At 38.3% G+C, this 18,279-nt stretch overlaps 1 protein-coding gene across 4 annotated transcripts in view; it reads right to left on the bottom strand.

Moving 5' to 3' along the window:
• Window positions 1–460: 460 nt before the first annotated feature.
• The window catches only part of Odr4 (odr-4 GPCR localization factor homolog), a 46,046-nt gene continuing 28,227 nt past the window's right edge, over window positions 461–18,279 (bottom strand). For 3 of the 4 annotated variants that reach the window (XM_041662763.1, XM_041662762.1, XM_041662765.1), the window contains 2 exons: window positions 15,407–15,517; window positions 13,247–14,672 (listed from right to left, as the gene is read on the bottom strand). In XM_041662763.1, the coding sequence (XP_041518697.1) occupies window positions 14,605–14,672; window positions 15,407–15,517 (179 nt within the window). In that variant the 3' untranslated portion in view covers window positions 13,247–14,604. Of the gene's footprint in view, window positions 812–13,246; window positions 14,673–15,406; window positions 15,518–18,279 lie in introns of those variants that run through there. The other variant, XM_041662764.1, reaches the window with a different exon arrangement.

Here is an 18,279-nt window from a genome sequence, read left to right as displayed (position 1 = left end):
GAGGAGACTTTGAAACCTAAGGCCTGTCCCCAGTGACATTCTTCAAATTTCCATCGAGGCCACACCTGCTAAACCTACCTAAACAGCGCCATCTATTGGAGAGCAAGTGTTCAAATATCCACAACTATGGAGCAGATTCTCAGATAAATCCCCAGACAAATCACCATGTTGAAAATGCACTGATTACATCTAATGTGATAAAGCCCATAGCTTAGGAACACAATATAGTGAGATTAAATGGCTGAATGTAATACAGCTGAAATTCAAGTCAGTATGCTGCTGCGGCGTGCTAGCCAAGGCTGAAAAAATTCAAAACTAAAAATTCAAAGCCAGACTTGTAGTGAATTTATATCACCTCTGCACCATTATAAGCCAAAGTACAAAACAAAACAAATGTCAAACTATTAGGAAGTAGGAAGGCTACACAGCTTCACATGCATCATGGTATTTAAAGACTTGCAAGAACATATGGAGTAGAATGCTGTTTATAATATATTCTGCTCAGGAATGAGGACATGGAAGAGTTAGATTTTACTATCTTTCTTACATTCATATAGCTAACAAGATATAAAGCCTAATCTTAGCCTTGAGTTTATTAGTCTTAGCTCCCATACTTTTTCCATTAGACAATATTATTTACCTGAAAGTTACCAACACGTTACAAACCAAATTCATATTTCCATAAAATATGTCTTGATATTGTTCAGGTCTGTACATCAGTTCTGAAGAAAAATAGAAGGAAGAGGAGGAGTCCTGGAATCAGAGAATGCTTCAGCCCAAAACTCTAGTAACTACTGTAGTGGGTACCGTTCTGAAAGAGAAAACAGTGAAGAAAATGGTGACCTAGGGTTTTAGTTACCTGTTTTCATTATTCTAGCCAGAGCATTAAGTAAACAGCTTTTATGAATCCTTGAGACTTGTGGCTGTATAAACTATAAAATCCTGTTTGCCTTTCAGGCTTTATTTGGGTTTTTTCTTTGTTAGTCTGTTCTGCCATACTATGTAAGAAAATGCTCCAAAAGTGAGTTTTTCATAAAAATCAGGTATGTTTAATCAGGCTATATTATTTCTCACAGTACCCATTCTTTAGTCTCAATTCTTGAATTCATAGAAGCTTACATTTAAGCAAGTTTATTGAAAAATAATAATTAATTGAAAGGTTGTTTATTCAGCATTGACAACACATAATTAGCTCTCCTACAGGGTTCCTGCTGAAGCAAACTAGATTTATGTTTAGTAGTTAATGATAATCACAAGTGAAATTAAATATGCTGAATAACTTGAATAACAAAGACTTATAAAAGAAACTGTGTGAGTCCTCATAGAAGTTACAAAGAATAAGCTACGGCTCTATATTATATTTCACTTTTATCAAACAACAATTGCAGGTTTTGGAGAGATGCTTCACCAATTAAGAGCCCTTGTTGCTATGGCAAAGGCCTTTGCGTTTGGTTTCCAGCACCCACTTAGTGACTCACAACTATCCTAAATTCTAACTCCATTAATGGTACCCCATTCAGGTCTCTGCAGAAGCACACAGAGTGCACACACATGCATGCTGTCAAACAAGCACATAAAATAAAAATTTTAAATCTTTTTTTAAAATTATACTTGTGCATGTTGGGCTGCAGAGACAGTCAGCCACTAAAGGCTCAGCTTTTCTACAGGATATGACTTCAGTTCCTTGGATACACAAGTCAAAAACTCCCGCTCTAGCTTCCCTTAAAAGGGGCTGGAAAGGCACAGCGCAGCAGGTAAGTGAGTAGGCTGCTCTTGCATAGGATCTGAGTTCAGTTCCCAGCACCCATACCTCTAACTTCCGCTTCAAGGGATCCATACCCACTGACACCTGGTCTCCTTGGACACCTGCACTCGCATACAGACATACGTACTGCAGATATCAAGTTTATTAATACATTCTTCTTCAATTTCTTTCTTTCTTCAAGCATTTCAAGAGAAAGGAGCTTTGTAAAGTTTTAAGTTGTGGTTGTTGTTGTTGTTGTTGGGGGTGGTGCTGGCACAAAATCAGGGGAACTTTTAAACTCTCTTTGGCTCTTGCTGAAGGAAGAGCAATGTGCATTGTCGTCTATTTGAAACCAGAGTTATTTACTATTATGATCACTTCCACAGTGAAAGCTTTAAGCAGAAATAATCCTAAACATAGGAACAGTGACAAAACACGAATGATTTAAATTTACTACATTAAAGGCCCATAATGTCTAATTGGATTTCACAAAAATTCCAGGTTAATTTCAAAAGAAATTAACTTAATGCTTAAAGTAGAACATAAAATAATGCAAAGTGTATATAAAGCAAGTAACAGCTTTTAAAAGCAATTATCACTATGCTAAGATAAACAACCTTAAAGAGAAAAAGTATTATTGGATATAGAAAAGACCATTTCAATGATGGTTATTAGAAATAATGATAAAATGGCACAAGAAACCTAGGACTACAACAATTTTATACATGCATATACTTAATGAAATGTCATAGAATTTACACAGTGAACATTAACTGAGCTTTAAGTATTGACTGCTGATGCACTGAAGCCAGCTGGCTCTCCATTCTGCAACCACACCTTCCCTCAAAGTACACATCCTAACAAGTTCTTCCTTCCTTAAATTGCTTGTTGCTAGGTATTTTATCACAGTAATGGGGAAAGCAGCTAACATAAATTCAGTGCTGTTAAGTGGAGCTACTGCTGTGATAAACCCAACTGCATGTCACTTGGGCCTTTGCAACTGGTTAACAAGAGCAACATAAAAGAGTTTGGAACTTTGGATTATAAAAGTCCTTGAATGCTGCAAGAAGGCATTCCATTTTGCTTGCTGTGATAAATACCATGATGAAAAGCAACTTGGAAGAAAGAGGGTTATTTGACTTACACTTCCAGATCAAAATCCATCATTCAGAAATGTTACAATAGGAACTCTAACAGAAACTCAAGCAGAAACCAAAGGGGTAGTTTATTGACTTGCTCCCTCTGGCTCTCAAGCATCCAACTTTCTTATGCAATTCATACCCATTTGCCTTGGTGATGTGGGATGCCCTCTGTATGCTGTGAAAATGTCTTATTACCATTGGTTAATAAAGAAGCAGATTTGGTCAATAGCCAGGCAGAATATAGCTAGGCAGGAAAATCAAGCAGCAACAGGGGAAAGAAGACAGAGTCAGGGAAACACCAGCAGCTGCCAGAGAAGCAAGACATAAGGTAACACCATGGCCATAGGGCAATACATAGATTAATAGAAACGGGTTAATTTAAGGTGTAAGAGCTAGCTAGTAATAAGCCTGAGTCATTGGCCAAACAATTTGTAATTAATATTAAGTCTCTGGGTAGATATTTGGGAACTGGTGGGCAGGAGAGAAACTTCCAGTTACACCTAGGCACCAGTGCCACAGTGGAATGGGCCCTCCCACATCAATCAACAATCAGGACAATTCAGGCCAATCTGATGGAGGCAATTTTTCACTTAATGCTTCCTCTTCCCAGATGATTCTAGGCTTTATCAACTAGACAATAGAAACTATCCAGTGCACAAAGCTTAGTGAGCTATTCTGGTAGAACTTTTGGAATTCTAGAAACTGGAATAAATGTGGGCTTGGACGTCTGGCTTCTGAGAGGAAGAAGACTCTCTTGGGAACTAGGGTAGCGGTCATCTAGGTTACATTCTGGCAAAGAATCTAGCTGCATTCGGCCTGTGTCCTGAGAACTGAAGCGAGACTGAATGTGATAGAGTAATGTGTTTAGTGGATGAAATTTCAAGGCAGGAAGCATCCAGGATGTGGCATGGTTATTGATTACCACTCTTATCCAGGTGAAAAAGATCACTGAGTGTTGCAGAATGGGGAAAAGCACTTTGTCTCAAAGAGGCCACAGGCAAATTTAAAGTTATGACTAAAAAGAAGCTGCAGTTTTTAAAGAGAAGCCTCCTGCTCTACAGGTACACAGGGAAAGTGCTGGAGAGCAGGACCCCATCCATCAAAGGCTCCACTTTGTCAAATGCAAACTCATTTGAAAGAAGAGAGACTAACCTCAGAACACCAAAGGGGTTCCTTACTCTTAGGAAAAGATTTTCTAGGCAAGAGTTTCCCCAGGATCAGCACACAAGAGCAGCTATAGCTATGGTCCAAGTGGGCCATTGTCTATTTTGAGCTGGTAACAGAATTTCATAGTGTTGTCTACATGGTACTGGTTTTGTAAGCATGAAAAATATTGCATGTACTCTGGCTCTATGGTTCCAGGAAGTCTATGAGGTCAAGCAACACATGAAAGGTTTAGAAATAGCGTAAGAGACCCTTAGAGTGAAGGTAAAGCATCAATTGGAAAGGGCCCAGGATATTTGAGAGGTCAGACAAATGGACATCCACCACAGAAAGCTGCATACACGGAATGGAGAAAGAGTTATGCTGGAGGTGGGGAAGCAAGGGCTACCTGGGTCCTTTGGAGCTAAGATGCTTTTATCAGGAGTCCAAAATGCCAGATATGGAGCTAGAAGATTTACTGTTTCTTCTGGATTTCTGTCTTGCTTTGGCTCAATCTTTTTGCTCCCATTCTCCCATTTAGAACAGGAATGCTTACTTTGGGCATTTTATATTGGAAATAAGTAGTTTTCCCTTGATTCTATAAAAGCTCGCAGTTAAGAGATTGATTTGGTCCTTGGAAGAGACTTTAGGCATTTAAATAGTTTGGGGAATGCTATTTATTAAAAAAAAAACTTGGAAAGTTGGGATGAATGCATTTCACATCACAAAATGGCCATGAACCAATGGGAGCTATGGGTGAAATGTTATAGATTGAATGTGAAATGTCTGTCACATGCTCATGTTTGAACACTTGCTCAGGTTGATGGCACCATGGGAGAAAGCCATAGAACCCTTAGGATGTGGATCTGTAACTGGGCTTGTGACTTTATAGCTTGACCTGTGTCCTGGTCACTCTGCTTTGTGACTGAAGATACAATGAGCCAGCTGGTCTCCTACTTCTGCTGTGTCTTTCCTGCCATGATAGACTGTACCTCCTCAAACTGTAAGCCAGAATAAATCTTTCCTTCTGGAAATTACAGTTTGTCAGTTAGTTTGTCACAGCAATGAAGAAAGTAAGTAGGATAGTATATGAAACAAGAATCTAATAAACATGCAAAACACTCCTTGTTTCTTATAAAAATAATTGATATAAGTGATAATCCATCATCAGAGATTTTAGTACATTTTTTACATTTTTTCAATATTTACTAGAAAAAATACCAAAAATCAGGCTCAGAACACAACCTACTTTTGCACATCATGTGTCCCACACAAATGATAATTGTATAACAAGGTTCATCTAAGATTGTTGTTTATATATAATCCTGTAACAAGCAGTTCATGAAGTAAGCAGTTTCTTCCCACAATATACAAGGAAAATTCTCAAAGACAAATTAGGAAACTGTAGGAACAAATTTTAGAACTATAATACAATAAGTACCAACAATTTTACTTTTAATATCCAATCCACAGACTCCCTTAAATAATGGCTTTTTATAGGAATACCAAACTCTTAAAACTAAAATATAATGAGATTCTTTGTAACGAAACACCAGACATGAAAAACTGTACTAATAGAAACCTAAATTAAAAGGCATAGAGAAATAGATCAGTGGTAGAGCCCATCAACACAACAAACAAATTATAAAATCAAAGGACAATAAATTATATGAGTATCTAACCCAGAAGTTAAGAAACATGGTAAAGCTTAAGGTAGAATAATGAGAAAGCAAGTAAGATTGGAAATCAATGGAATATAAATTCTCTTTATAAAGTTTCCATTTACAATAGATGGTTATCAACACAGAGATTCACAACTGGCCAAGATGAAGAGAATAAATACTGCAGAATGCTCAGCCCTAAGTAGAATGTATATACTGCATCATCTCCACTAAAGACTGAGGGATGCTTGCAAAAGAGGGAGCAGGAAGAGTGTAACATAAAACAGTGTCTTTAGGACACAGCAGGGCAGCCTCATATGTGAACTCAGTGGTTGCAACAACAGCCACAAAACCTATGCTAGCCCAAGACAAAAAATCCCAGCATGATGGTGGGAATTAGACACACAATACCATCCCTAGCTGGGGCTCATGGCAATTGTTAGCTGCTAGGAGGAGAAGCAGCTTTCTTTAAGAGCACAGCCTCTGGTAAGTTATCATGTGTGAGTGAGTGGAAGGCCACACATACTAGAATATTGGGGCAGCTCAAATTGGACTTGATAGGTTTTTAGAAAAAACAAACAAAAAAAAAAAACCCACAAAGTTTGGTGAGTAGAGAAGGGGTATGGATCTAGTAAGAGTGGGGACAGTGGGGGGTGAATATGAAATACATTGTACGAACTCTCAGAGAACTAACAAATTATTTTAAAGAACCCAAAATATGAGAAGCTGGTCCTTTAAAAAGACTGACAGGATATTAGAATAGCATGTGGAAGAAGCATAAGCAGACAAGAGAAATCTTTGAAAATGTACAGAGCTAAGCAATAAAGCATAGCGATGGGCCAGAGAAACGGCTCAATGGTTAAAAAGCACTGGCTCTTCTTCCAGAAGACCATATGGCAGTTCACAAATGTCTATAACTCCAGTCCCAGGGCCCTCTTCTGGTCTCCACAGGTACTGCACTCATGTGATGCACAGACACACATGCACCCTAAACATAGAAAAAATAATCAATTTTTAAATTAATTATGTACAAATTCATGAAAATATAACTAATATTAATATTCTTCTTTATCCTCCTTCTCTTATTTTTCTTTTTTTTCTTCCCTGCTTTCTCCTGCTCTTTCTTCTTGGCATTTTTGATACTGAGTCTCTAAATGTGTGACCCAGGATAGCCTAAGGTTTAAGTAGTTCAGACTGGCCAGGAATTTGCTTTATAGTTCAGGCTGGTCTAAAAATTCCCAGTCTTCCTGATTCTTCCTTCTAAATGCTGAGATTACAGGTATTTGTCATAATTGTGAAAAATTAATAAAATATTAATACCCAAACCAGATAGACAGTGAGATAATGAAAAATTAAAGAGTATTATTCTCATCCTTTAATACTTATCAGTGTAGATACAAAACTGAATAAAATATCATCAACTCTAACAGTGTATGTAAAAGATAAAATATGAACAAATTGTGTTTATCCCTGGAATGTGCTAAGCTATATGAGGGTCATAGCTATAGTTGATGATCCTCCCGTGGCCTGATGACACCTTTTCTGTCTCTGAACTGTACCAAAGCTTGTTGTATTACAGTGGCTGCTCACGTCAGTCATGTTAACTAGATCTTTCTTACCATTAATCCCAGAATGCAACCTACTCAAAAAACAAGCAAGCAAACAAAACAAAAAACCCTAAAGCTAAATTTACCATAATTCCAAGCATTCACACATTAGTCAAAATCTAAAATTAGCATTCACTAACTGCTGCTCACTGCCCAGAGATTCTCCATCAAAATCCTCTTCTGTACCATCATGCTTGCAATCTGTGCTTTCTTGCTCTTTAAAATCAATACACTTCCCTTTCTTTTCTTTTTCGAGACAGGGTTTCCCTGTAGCTTTGGGCCTGTCCTGGAACTAGCTCTTGTAGACCAGGCTGGCCTCGAACTCACAGAGATCCACCTGCCTCTGCCTCCCAAGTGCTGGGATTAAAAGCATGTGCCACCACCACCCAGCCTTACTTTCCTTTTATTTCTAACTAACTTTTTCTTTAAACACTTCCTTCTCATATTTGGCATAATGGATACCCATTCTTCAGGGTATCCTTTTCTTTATCATGTTGAAGTGTTATCTATTATTTAATGATCATCATTTGGTACTTCCCCTTACCTCACACTCATCATCCCATCTTTATCTTTTAGGCATAAGTAACTAGTGTGTGGCACTCTTGTCCTATCCTTGTAACTCGACTATCGGCTCACTAATCATTTCCCTCACATACGAGAAACTGGACACTTGTTTTTAGAGTCTTCCTTTATACTTCAAGTCCTATTACTATGCTGGGTGTCATCATTCCAAAAGACAGTCATCACCTGCAAACGGCATGCTGTTCCTTGACCTCATCATCCCTTGGAAATGACCTATTTCACCTCAGCCATTGACTTCCTTTGCTATCACATGTATACTGTTTCTTCCCCACAACATTGTTGTAATTATATATTTACATGTGGGGTACTAAAAAATACAGTCCTTGTATTTCTTCTAGGCCTCCACGTTTCTCTCTTCATAGTACATTTCCAATTTCTGCTTTTTTCCTCTTCACTTTTCTTATTCAGCTTTGTTTGAGTTAAGATCATCACTGCCCTGAATTTCTAAGCACTTGTCTGTTTTTAACTTATTTATTAAACAAGGCTCCTAAATACTTCTATTATTTCATTGTTTTAGATACCGTGAATTTACAGTATAACAACCAACATCTTGAACAATGCTAGTTCAAATTTCTGTATTTGAATCTGAGGAGACAGAGTCTTGGTGGAAAGCACACAATTTCATTCATTTCTAATCAGTAGCCTCAATGGTAAATAGGCCATCTGGCAAGCCCACTGTTTATTTGGTCAGCTTGATGGCCCATTCTTTGTAACAAGTTTTGCAAATGTCCTTTTTCTCACATTTTTTCATTCTCAGATGACTCTGTAAACTTCATAAAAATCTGAAGGTATCAGGTATCTCCAAGCCTAACACACCATAAAGGTCAGCACCAACTTTCTCCTTACTCTGAATAAACTGTTGGGTTAGAAGCATTCCTTCTCTAAAAGCCAGTGTTTATTCCTTTAAAGTTGACCTTCCTCACTTTCAGAGGAAGCTTAGATCCATATTTTCTGTTTTATAGAGTTGTCCTGTCTCGATTCCATATTCTCAATCATTCCTTTTCATCAGTGTCTCTCTTCTTAGAATATAATACCCAGTTACCCAAACATTAACCAGTAGGTTAATGTTTCTAAACTATCAGAGATAGATTGAGATGAAAAACATTTTGTAAATTGAGAAGAACTATTTAATGAGTGCTGGTGCTGTTAGTTTGCCCCAAAGCCAAAGGAATTAACTGCCTTAATAAGATTCTGTTCCTGTCAGATGTGGCAGTACAACTCAATTTTCTAGTTATTAGCTACTTATACTAATTTATTATTAGCTATTTAACAGTAGTATACAGTTTCAATAATACTAACTTGAAAGCACAGAAAAAATTTATTTAAAAATCCATTTTATTTCTACTTAGACAGATACAGTAACCTAGTATCTCAGCTAAATGATGAATCTTTATTTTCTTTTTCTTTTCTTTTCTTTCTTGTTTTGTTTATCGACACAGGGTTTCTCTGTGTAACAGCCCTGGCTGTACTAGAACTAGCTCTTGTTGACCAGGCTGACCTCAAACTCACAGACACTCTCCCGAGTGCTAGGATTAAAGGCATGAGCTACCATCGTCCTCGGCTAACTGATATTCTATATTCTAATCATAGGATTAGGCATCTGGTATACCTACAACCAGAATGGATTTGACTAAAATAGAATCTGAGACCTGATTGAACTACTTTCATCCTGACCAGTAAATTCCTTTCCCAATTCCATAAACAAAACGCCTTAACAAAGTGAACAAGTTAGATGAGGGTTCATTTCTAAAATGTCATGTTTAATTAAGAATTTTTAAGCAGGGCTCTTTGGGGATCACCATTTCAGAAGTTCCATAGCACAATAGAAAAATCTAGCTTCACCGGATGATGCTAAGTATGTAAATCATTTAAAAACATTGTACAAAGATAAAAACCAGGAACATTCTAGTTCTGATCATTAAGACAAAACGACTAGTTACCTGTCTTAGAGTTTTTATTGCTGTGATAAAACACCATGACCAAAAGCAACTTGGGGGAGAAAAGAGTTTATTTCATCTTACAGCTTGTAGTCCATAACCAAGAAGTGGGGGCAGAAACTTAAGGCAGGAACCTGCAGGTCGAAACTGATGCTGAGGCCATGGAGGACTGCTGCTTACCTTCTTGCTCAGTATGCTTCCTTATACACTCCCAGGACCATGTGCCCGATGATAGCACCACACACAGTTGTGAAGCAAATGGTCTGTAGGCGTGCCTACAGGTCAATCATATGGAGGCATTTTTTCCAACTAAGGTTGATGGTCAACTTCTCAGATGACCCTAACATGTGTCAAGTTGACACAGAAACTATCTAGCACATTACTCAAATGTTTCCTCTTCCTAAATATGAGCAATGCTTCAATTACACTCATCAGGTTAGGGTCCTATCAGTAAGCCTTTCCCCCACTTATTAGTATTATTTAAAAATCATTGAGACAATGAATGCAAAAGTGCTTTCAAAATGGTGAAAGCAAAGACAAACCAGTCACTTCTCTTTTATTGCTTATCCTTAACAACACATAAATCATAACCTATTAACATTAATATACCTTTAATAGCTTATCGATTTTTCCCAATATATTTGCTCGTTGGACTAAAATCAGAGGTCAAGAACAATTTCCTGGGCATATGTTGTGCAGAAGCTAATCTATATTTAGACAAATCCCTAAACTAAGAATCGACCAAGCTTATGAGCTTGTCATAGAGCTTGAGTTAATCCCCACTGTGTTGGTCAGAATGTGATGAACTACTGATAGCTAGGGGACCTTAGGGCTTAGGTAAAGGGAAGAGGCATTTTATGGTCTACAGAAGGAGCACAGCAGAGGAAAGCAAACAAGAGGTTAAAAGGCAAACTGTGATAACTGTATACATCATATTCCCCTTCTGAATAGAGATTCTTTTTCTTCCCTTATCTTTTGATTTAGGCTTATCCTGAAAGTTAGGTTGACCAGCACATGTAGCAGAAATCATCTTTAGGAATTTCCAAGCCAGGGTTTGAGGACTCAGTCTCTATTTTTCTCTTGCTGAAATGTTCATGTTTGTATTACTTCTTTGATCCTAAGCCTCAATAAAGACCCTCAGCCATTATGATGGGAGAACTCGAAGTCACCCTAACCATCATTATATGAAGAAACTCAGTCCTTATGATGGGAGAACTCAAAGCCAGATGCAAACCACACACAGAACTGAGATGTGATTGCTGGATTTCCAGTTGAGAGCTACCATCAACTGTCAACCACATGCAAGAACTATCTTATATATGTTTCGAGCCCTGTCTAGCCTCTAGATAACGGAACTTATCACACCACCAGGTAGAGAACTCAAGTGACTTCTGTCCATTCAGAGAACTGTGAGAAAAACAGCTATGACGTAAGTGGAGACAGTCTGTTAGCAACAGAAAACAAAAAGTAATGTCTTGCAGGCCATAAAGTAAATAAAATGAGCATCTGGACACCTTACTTAGGAAGCAAACATGGCAATACTCTTTCCAATGTATTTGTTACACCTTGTTTTCCTGTTCTGCCATCACCCTCAACTTTTGTAGCTTGAAAAGAATTTCACCACAAATACACATAATACAGTTTAAATTTGCTTAACTTTACAAATAGTTTGACACTACAGGTAGACTTAGCATTTGCCTAATCATTTCTAGATAAAATTAATTTTATTTATTTGAGACAAAGTCTCACTCTACAGCCCAGACTGTCGTTGAACTCGAAATCTTCCTTCCTGACTCAATCTCCAGTGCTGAAATTACAGTATGAGCCATGAAGGCGGGCTTTTCAGTTCTACCTTTGTGTTTGCATGGAGGTCATTCTCCCTGCTAAATAAAATCACATCCTCTATAATTTACTCTTCATTAACATTTGGATCACGGTCATAAACATTGCACAGTTTCTTACAGATGTATCTATGCAAGAGTTTACCTAAGGAATGTATGTAGAGAATGCAATTACTTAACTCTACAAGGCCGAATGGCTTCCTGAACACCTATAGTGTGAAGTGTCTCTCATCACACCATTTTCATTAGACATGGAGATGTCTTAGTTTCACAACCTAGTGGACATAAAATGGTACTGGTTATGGCCTTAGTCTCTTAGGCAGATAAATCTTTTCATTTATCTAGCCAAATGTTCTTTAAATGCCTTGGGGTTTCTTTATGTCTTTATCTCACTTTTCTAAAGGATGACGAACAGAAAGTTAATAAGCATCTTCATGCTCTTGGTATTTAATGTATCTTCTTAACATAGTGCTGAGTTAACTCGAATGGTGCCTCTCACTTTCACGTGTTATTAGCCTGTGGTTTTCTTTTCTCTGGCTATCCTCGTTTAGTAAGCTATATGAGTCCCATACAATAAGCTAGGAAGTCTTCCCTCACCACATATGCTTTCAACGTGTGGTTAAGATTCTGAATAGTAGTACTGCCTTTAAAAGAGGGGTAAAAAACTGAGGCAGGTGTTGACAAGACATCATAATTTGTTTACTATTCACCACTACTGGACAGATTTATTTAGCATCTGCATTTAACGAATATAATTTTGTCTATTTGATCTAAATACTTTGTCCACTTAGTTTGTTTATTTTGAACCAGGGTCTCACTTGTCTTTGTTTTGTGATGGGAAACAGCCCAGGGCCTGGTGTGTGTGAAACATGCAGAGCTATTATTACTTACCATACTCATCGCCCTCTAATCTCTTCCTTTATTTGTACTGTGTTCCTCCTAATCTCCTTTTCATTGGGCTGTTTCACCGCCTGCCTCTTTTTTGAGAAGGTACCCTTGAGAGAAACACACAGTGAAATAATCTACCTTAACACTAACTTGGCACCAGGCACTCAGAACACTTTGCTTCTAACCACCCTCCTTTCTTCTGAACCATATTTCCCCAGTTATATCCTTATTTGAAAATTCCACAACAAGATTGCATAACAATATTTATTCAGTTTTACAAGTTTACAATGTCTATAAATACTTCATTATGATTGCTTTATATAAACAACACTTTAAATTTACAATATTGATCACTTTGTTAATCAACACTTCATTTCAGACCTTGCTTTTGGGGTAATTTTTCTCATTGAAGACCATCCCGTTTCAGTTTCTTTAATAAAGGTCTGTTGGTTCTGAGTTTTGCTTTGCACTGGTTTTTAGAGTTCCACTCAAGTCTGAAGGCATTTCCTGCTTTCTTTTTTTTTTTTTTTTTTTTTTTTTTTTTTTTTTTTGGTTTTTCGAGGCAGGGTTTCTCTGTGGTTTTGGAGCCTGTCCTGGAACTAGCTCTTGTAGACCAGGCTGGTCTCGAACTCACAGAGATCCGCCTGCCTCTGCCTCCCAAGTGCTGGGATTAAAGGCGTGCACCACCACCGCCCGGCTCCTGCTTTCTTATGTACACTGCTGCTACTGGGGGTCTACTCTGTATGAGACTGACTTGCCTCTGCTGAGGAGCTTTATGTCCCTTTGGTTTCTTAAAAACCTTGCTTTGTATCTTGTGGTTCACTACTTGGATCAAATCACGGATTTGATTTTTTTTTTAAATGTGTTTAAGCTATATTGTTTCTTGAATTTATAAGTGTTTTGCTAACACGTGTGGGGAACCCTGCCATCTCAAGTGCTCCTCTCTTTCATTCTCCCCACCTGGTTCTCCTAGACCATCACCCCTTCCTTCTCACCTCCCTCCTGCTGCTCTCCCTTCCACTCCACTGATCTCTTCCGCTGTGTCTGCTACTCCTGACCCGCCTGCAGTTTGTCCTCCTCCTTAAAAGAATGTGGTCCTCACTCTGAGGAGCACTGCCTGGCTCTCATCCTTTATTCTCTACAGCACTGTTGTGGACTTGGGAGAAACGACTTTAATGAGTGTGTGTGTTTTTTTTTTCCTTTAGTTTATCCGAAGGAGCACTACCGGGCTCTCATCCATATCTATGGCTCTATCCTTTATTCTCTGCATTGTTGTTGTGCACTTGGGAGAAATGACTTCAATGACTGTTTTTTCCTATAGTTAATTCTCATTCTGATTCAGTGTATCTTGTACCTCATGACTTACAATCATGAACTAATAAAATACTGCTTGATCATAATTTATGGGCGTCTCGGGTCTAAGTTAGGAGTGCTACTAGATTGTTTCTGCCAGGATCTGCACTGAACTGCAGGGTGAGAGCTACAGAACATTAACTGCCCTACCTAGGACAGCATCTCCGATTCACATTTCTCTATTTTTGGTGTGAGGCAAGCAGCATACTGCCATGCTGCTACTAGTGCCTGACATCCAGGAAACCACTGTCCATCTGTATGCTTAAAATAGTATTCATGGCCTCAAACTTAAACCATGTCCATAAGCTGTTGCACCTGAGTGCATGTTGGAAATGTCCTCTAGGATGAACTTAGAGACAATTCCTGATGATATATCAACTGCGGTCGATACTGACTGCTCATAGTTTACATATTTTGATCAATGTGTGATGTCCTTCAGTAGGACTAAATTCTAAAATAGCTCACATTTTGACTCTTCTGAAGATAAATAATAGTGATTTGTTACATGCAACTCCAATTAGATGCATAGTTTACTTTTGAAAACCTGGGCCTAATAATAAAAGCAGGGGAAACGAGGCAGCTGGTGATGTCATGTAAGTCAGAAACACATCTAATAGACATTCTCATAGCAGAGCTTAAATGCAGGTGGGGCATTTGCATCTTTAGTTTTCATAGCTGTTGATCAGTGTGTTCCGGGTGCCTCACCCTAATCACTGAAGTAATGGAAGGAGATGCCCGCAGCAAGGACTGCAACTGCAATTGCTGCAATCGCACCTAGAAGTGAAACAAACACAAAACAATTCAAGTGGAATGAGCGAAAGAACGGCTCAGCTGATCCTCAGGCTCTGCAATGCGGGTAACAGGTGGACCTACAGACACTTACACACAACAGACGTACACATATATGCACATACTGCAAACATGTACCAATATGTACATACGAAAATTTAGAGAATTCTTAGAGGAAAATATGGTAGTAAGCTGAAAAACTAGTTCATAAGGACTGGACAAAGTATCTCTGACACATGCACACTAAAAGAAAACAGAACACATACTTTAGAAAGCTTCTGTAAATCTGTGTGCGTATGTATGGACATACGCACACACATAAGTGCAGAGACATACACTTATACACACGTCCCAATTCGTCAGCTGTGTCACACTCAGGTTACACCGAAACACAGATCCGGTTGTCGTGCTTCTCCGTCATTATAATGCACATGTATGGTGTAGCTATGGTCACTTCCATCATACTAAATGAAATTAATTTTAGGATAAAAAGAAAACTCAAAATCAATTCATTTTTCAAAGTTATAAAAAAGCAAATACCTAGGCCGGGCGGTGGTGATGCACGCCTTTAATCCCAGCACTCGGGAGGCAGAGGCAGGCGGATCTCTGTGAGTTCGAGATCAGCCTGGTCTACAAGAGCTAGTTCTGGGACAGGCTCCAAAACCACAGAGAAACCCTGTCTCGAAAACCCACAAAAAAAAAAAAAAAAAAGCAAATACCTATGTTTTGCTGAATCTTCGATGCAATTGGAGTTTCATTTGGCTGCTGTGGCTGTTCCTCTTCTGTGTCAGGCAGTGACGCTTCGCTCCTCACAGATGAAGTCACACAAGCTGCAAGAAATCAGCATGAAGCCTACATGAATCCAGAACCGCTATTTTAAGTAATATAATAAAGAAAATACACAATCAACAGCATTTTCCTTCCACTCGCCTATTTTTTTAAAGATCTGGATTTTCACTGTAAAAACTGTTTCATTTTATTGTTATGTGCATTGGTGTTTGCCCACATGGAGGTCTGTGCTCTAGAACTGAATCGAGATCCTTCATAAGAGCAGCAAGTGCTCTTAACCAGCGTCATCTTTCCTGATCCCTGTTCATCTTTTACATAACATGAATCTGTTCTTTACTGAATGTAGGTGGGCTAAATTTCACGGGATAGAGATCACCAGAACACGTGACCTACACTGAAGTGAATGACTCCTGTATCTACTCAGTTCTCAAACTAAAATTGGATTACAGAAAGAAAGTAAGAACCTAGTTGGACTATATTATGTAAAAGGTTTGCTATTTGGCCTAATGCAGAAAGAGATTATTGACTTTTAATCTCTGAAATTTGACATACACCAGGCAAATATGACTAGAAATTCTACCTTACAAACCTCTGAAAGTTAAGGAAGGCAAGTACTGCATCACATTTTACAAACCCTAGTAGGGAAAGTGTGAAGCTGAGGATTCTAGGTAGTTGACCTAAGGTTTGTAAATTGTCTTTCATCTTGTTTTTTAAATGGCAGAAAATAATTTTTAAAAGTTGTATTCGTGTGTGTGTACGTGTGTGTGTGTGTGTACGTGTGTGTGTGTGTGTGTGTGTGTGTGAGAGAGAGAGAGAGAGAGAGAGAGAGAGAGAGAGAGAGAGAGAGAGATATGTTGTGGGCATGGGTGGAGGTGCACACGTGCCAAGGTAGACATGTGGGGTCTGAGGACAACTTTTAGAAGTTTGTCCTCCCTTAGCCTAGGGTTCCTGAATGGACCTCTGATAGTCAGACTTTTACTGAGCCATCTTCCCAGCCCAAATATAAGTTTTCCCTTCATTATGCTGGCAATTATTTATATACATTTGCCTATCTAAATTTACTTAACACCAACTGAAATTGTTTGACCTTGTAACATCTTTAGAGATCATACAGGCTAGTGGCTTTTGTTTCTCCTTCCAAGGTGCTAAAGAATACTATGAAAACAAAATCTGATAGTAAAATCACCATATATAAATCAAAAGAAAGCAGCATTGTGCAGGCTGTGGCAGGAACGGAGAGTCCTGAAGGAGCCTAGCCAGACTCACACCATCCCCCAGAAGTGGTGGTGCAGTACAGTGCTACAGAATTCTAGAACTATGCTCAAAAGAACTATCACAAGTCGATCCCTTCATTACCAACAACAGAGTACAGCAGTGTGTGTGTGTGTGTGTGTGTGTGTGTGTGTGTGTGTGAAAGAGAGAGAAGAAACATAAAATAGGACATATTGAAGTATCTGTTTATATTTTTTAAATACCCTGTGTCAATTAAAAAAGGTCTTTATGTATATATTCCATATACAAGCATAGACACATAAGGATGGCACATAAATGTATTTAATAGGGATCTGTGGTATCAAAATGGAAAGAAAAACTTGGGGGGGGGGGCTTTTATGTACTTCATTATTTTCCTATCAGAATCAACAGCAAGTGCCATTACCAGTTGATCCATCTTGCCAGCCACCCAGTAACGGAACTGTTTCAATAGATGAGCTCCCTACAGTCAACAATTTATCCATAAATACACACCATTAGTAGGGTGTGGTGCTGCCACACACCTGATATTTCAGTACTCAGGAGGCTGAGACAGAAAGATAGCAAATTTGAAGAAAACATCACGCTTTAAAAGGGAGGGCCAGGCATTTGAGATACAGCTAAACGGCAGTGTGACTTTCTGCCATGCAAAAGGCCCTGAATTTCATTATTAGCATCACAATAAGTAACCAGGATTATTTATTTTTCCTTTAAATTATTAATGCTTCTCAGGCATGTGAGTATGCATGGGAGTAAGAAGGATTTCAAGGCTTAAACCACATAACAAGTCATGTCTCCAAAGACCAAGTATGTAGTCGGAAACTTGCCTACCATGCACAAGGGCCTGGATTCAGCCATGGAAAATAATAAGTAATGGATATTTAGTAACAAAGAAAAACTGGCTCCAGTGCCAGGACAGAACTGACAAAGAAGAGTTTCAGCAAATTTTAAAGGTGTGTCTTCAACTTATTTTTATCTGATAATAGACAAAGTACATCTGAATTATTAAGTTAATGTCTATGATGTGACTAACACATCCAAGAAATTCTAAAACCATGGTTATCCTTCAACATTAGTGAGTCATTCTGACAAACAATTTGTCTTTTACCCCTTAGGTCATTTAAAAGTATGTTACCTGAAGACACTTACTTGGCAAAACATCTATTTTTAAACATAGCAACTACTTGACAACTACACTATAGACCATACAGTAACAGTCAAACATATAATTTCCAAAACTTAGAAATAACACCAGATATTTAGAAAGCTTAATATCCCTAAATACATAACTCAGTTCCACTTCTGAATGTGAACCTATTTTCTGGGGTTTATTGTTTATAGAAACCCTGATTTCAGGTACTTCTGGAAACCCAAGTATATTATAAAATATTATGTTCACAATTTAATATTCATGTTTTTATTAATATGCAGAGGAAATTATTTGATAAAGTATCCTACCACCCTCCATTTATATGTATTACTTTTTAGAAAATATTCCCAAAGGAATCTGGGTCTAGGAAGGCCTTAGACAGGTCTGTAAGTGGCAGGACTA

Source organism: Microtus oregoni, unplaced genomic scaffold, assembly GCF_018167655.1.
Source record: "Microtus oregoni isolate MIOR12 unplaced genomic scaffold, Mior012 000013F_ref0000133, whole genome shotgun sequence".
In the NCBI taxonomy this organism is placed as follows: domain Eukaryota; kingdom Metazoa; phylum Chordata; class Mammalia; order Rodentia; family Cricetidae; genus Microtus; species Microtus oregoni.
Note: the sequence above shows the minus strand (reverse complement) of the source record. Positions and strands in the feature narration are given on the sequence as shown.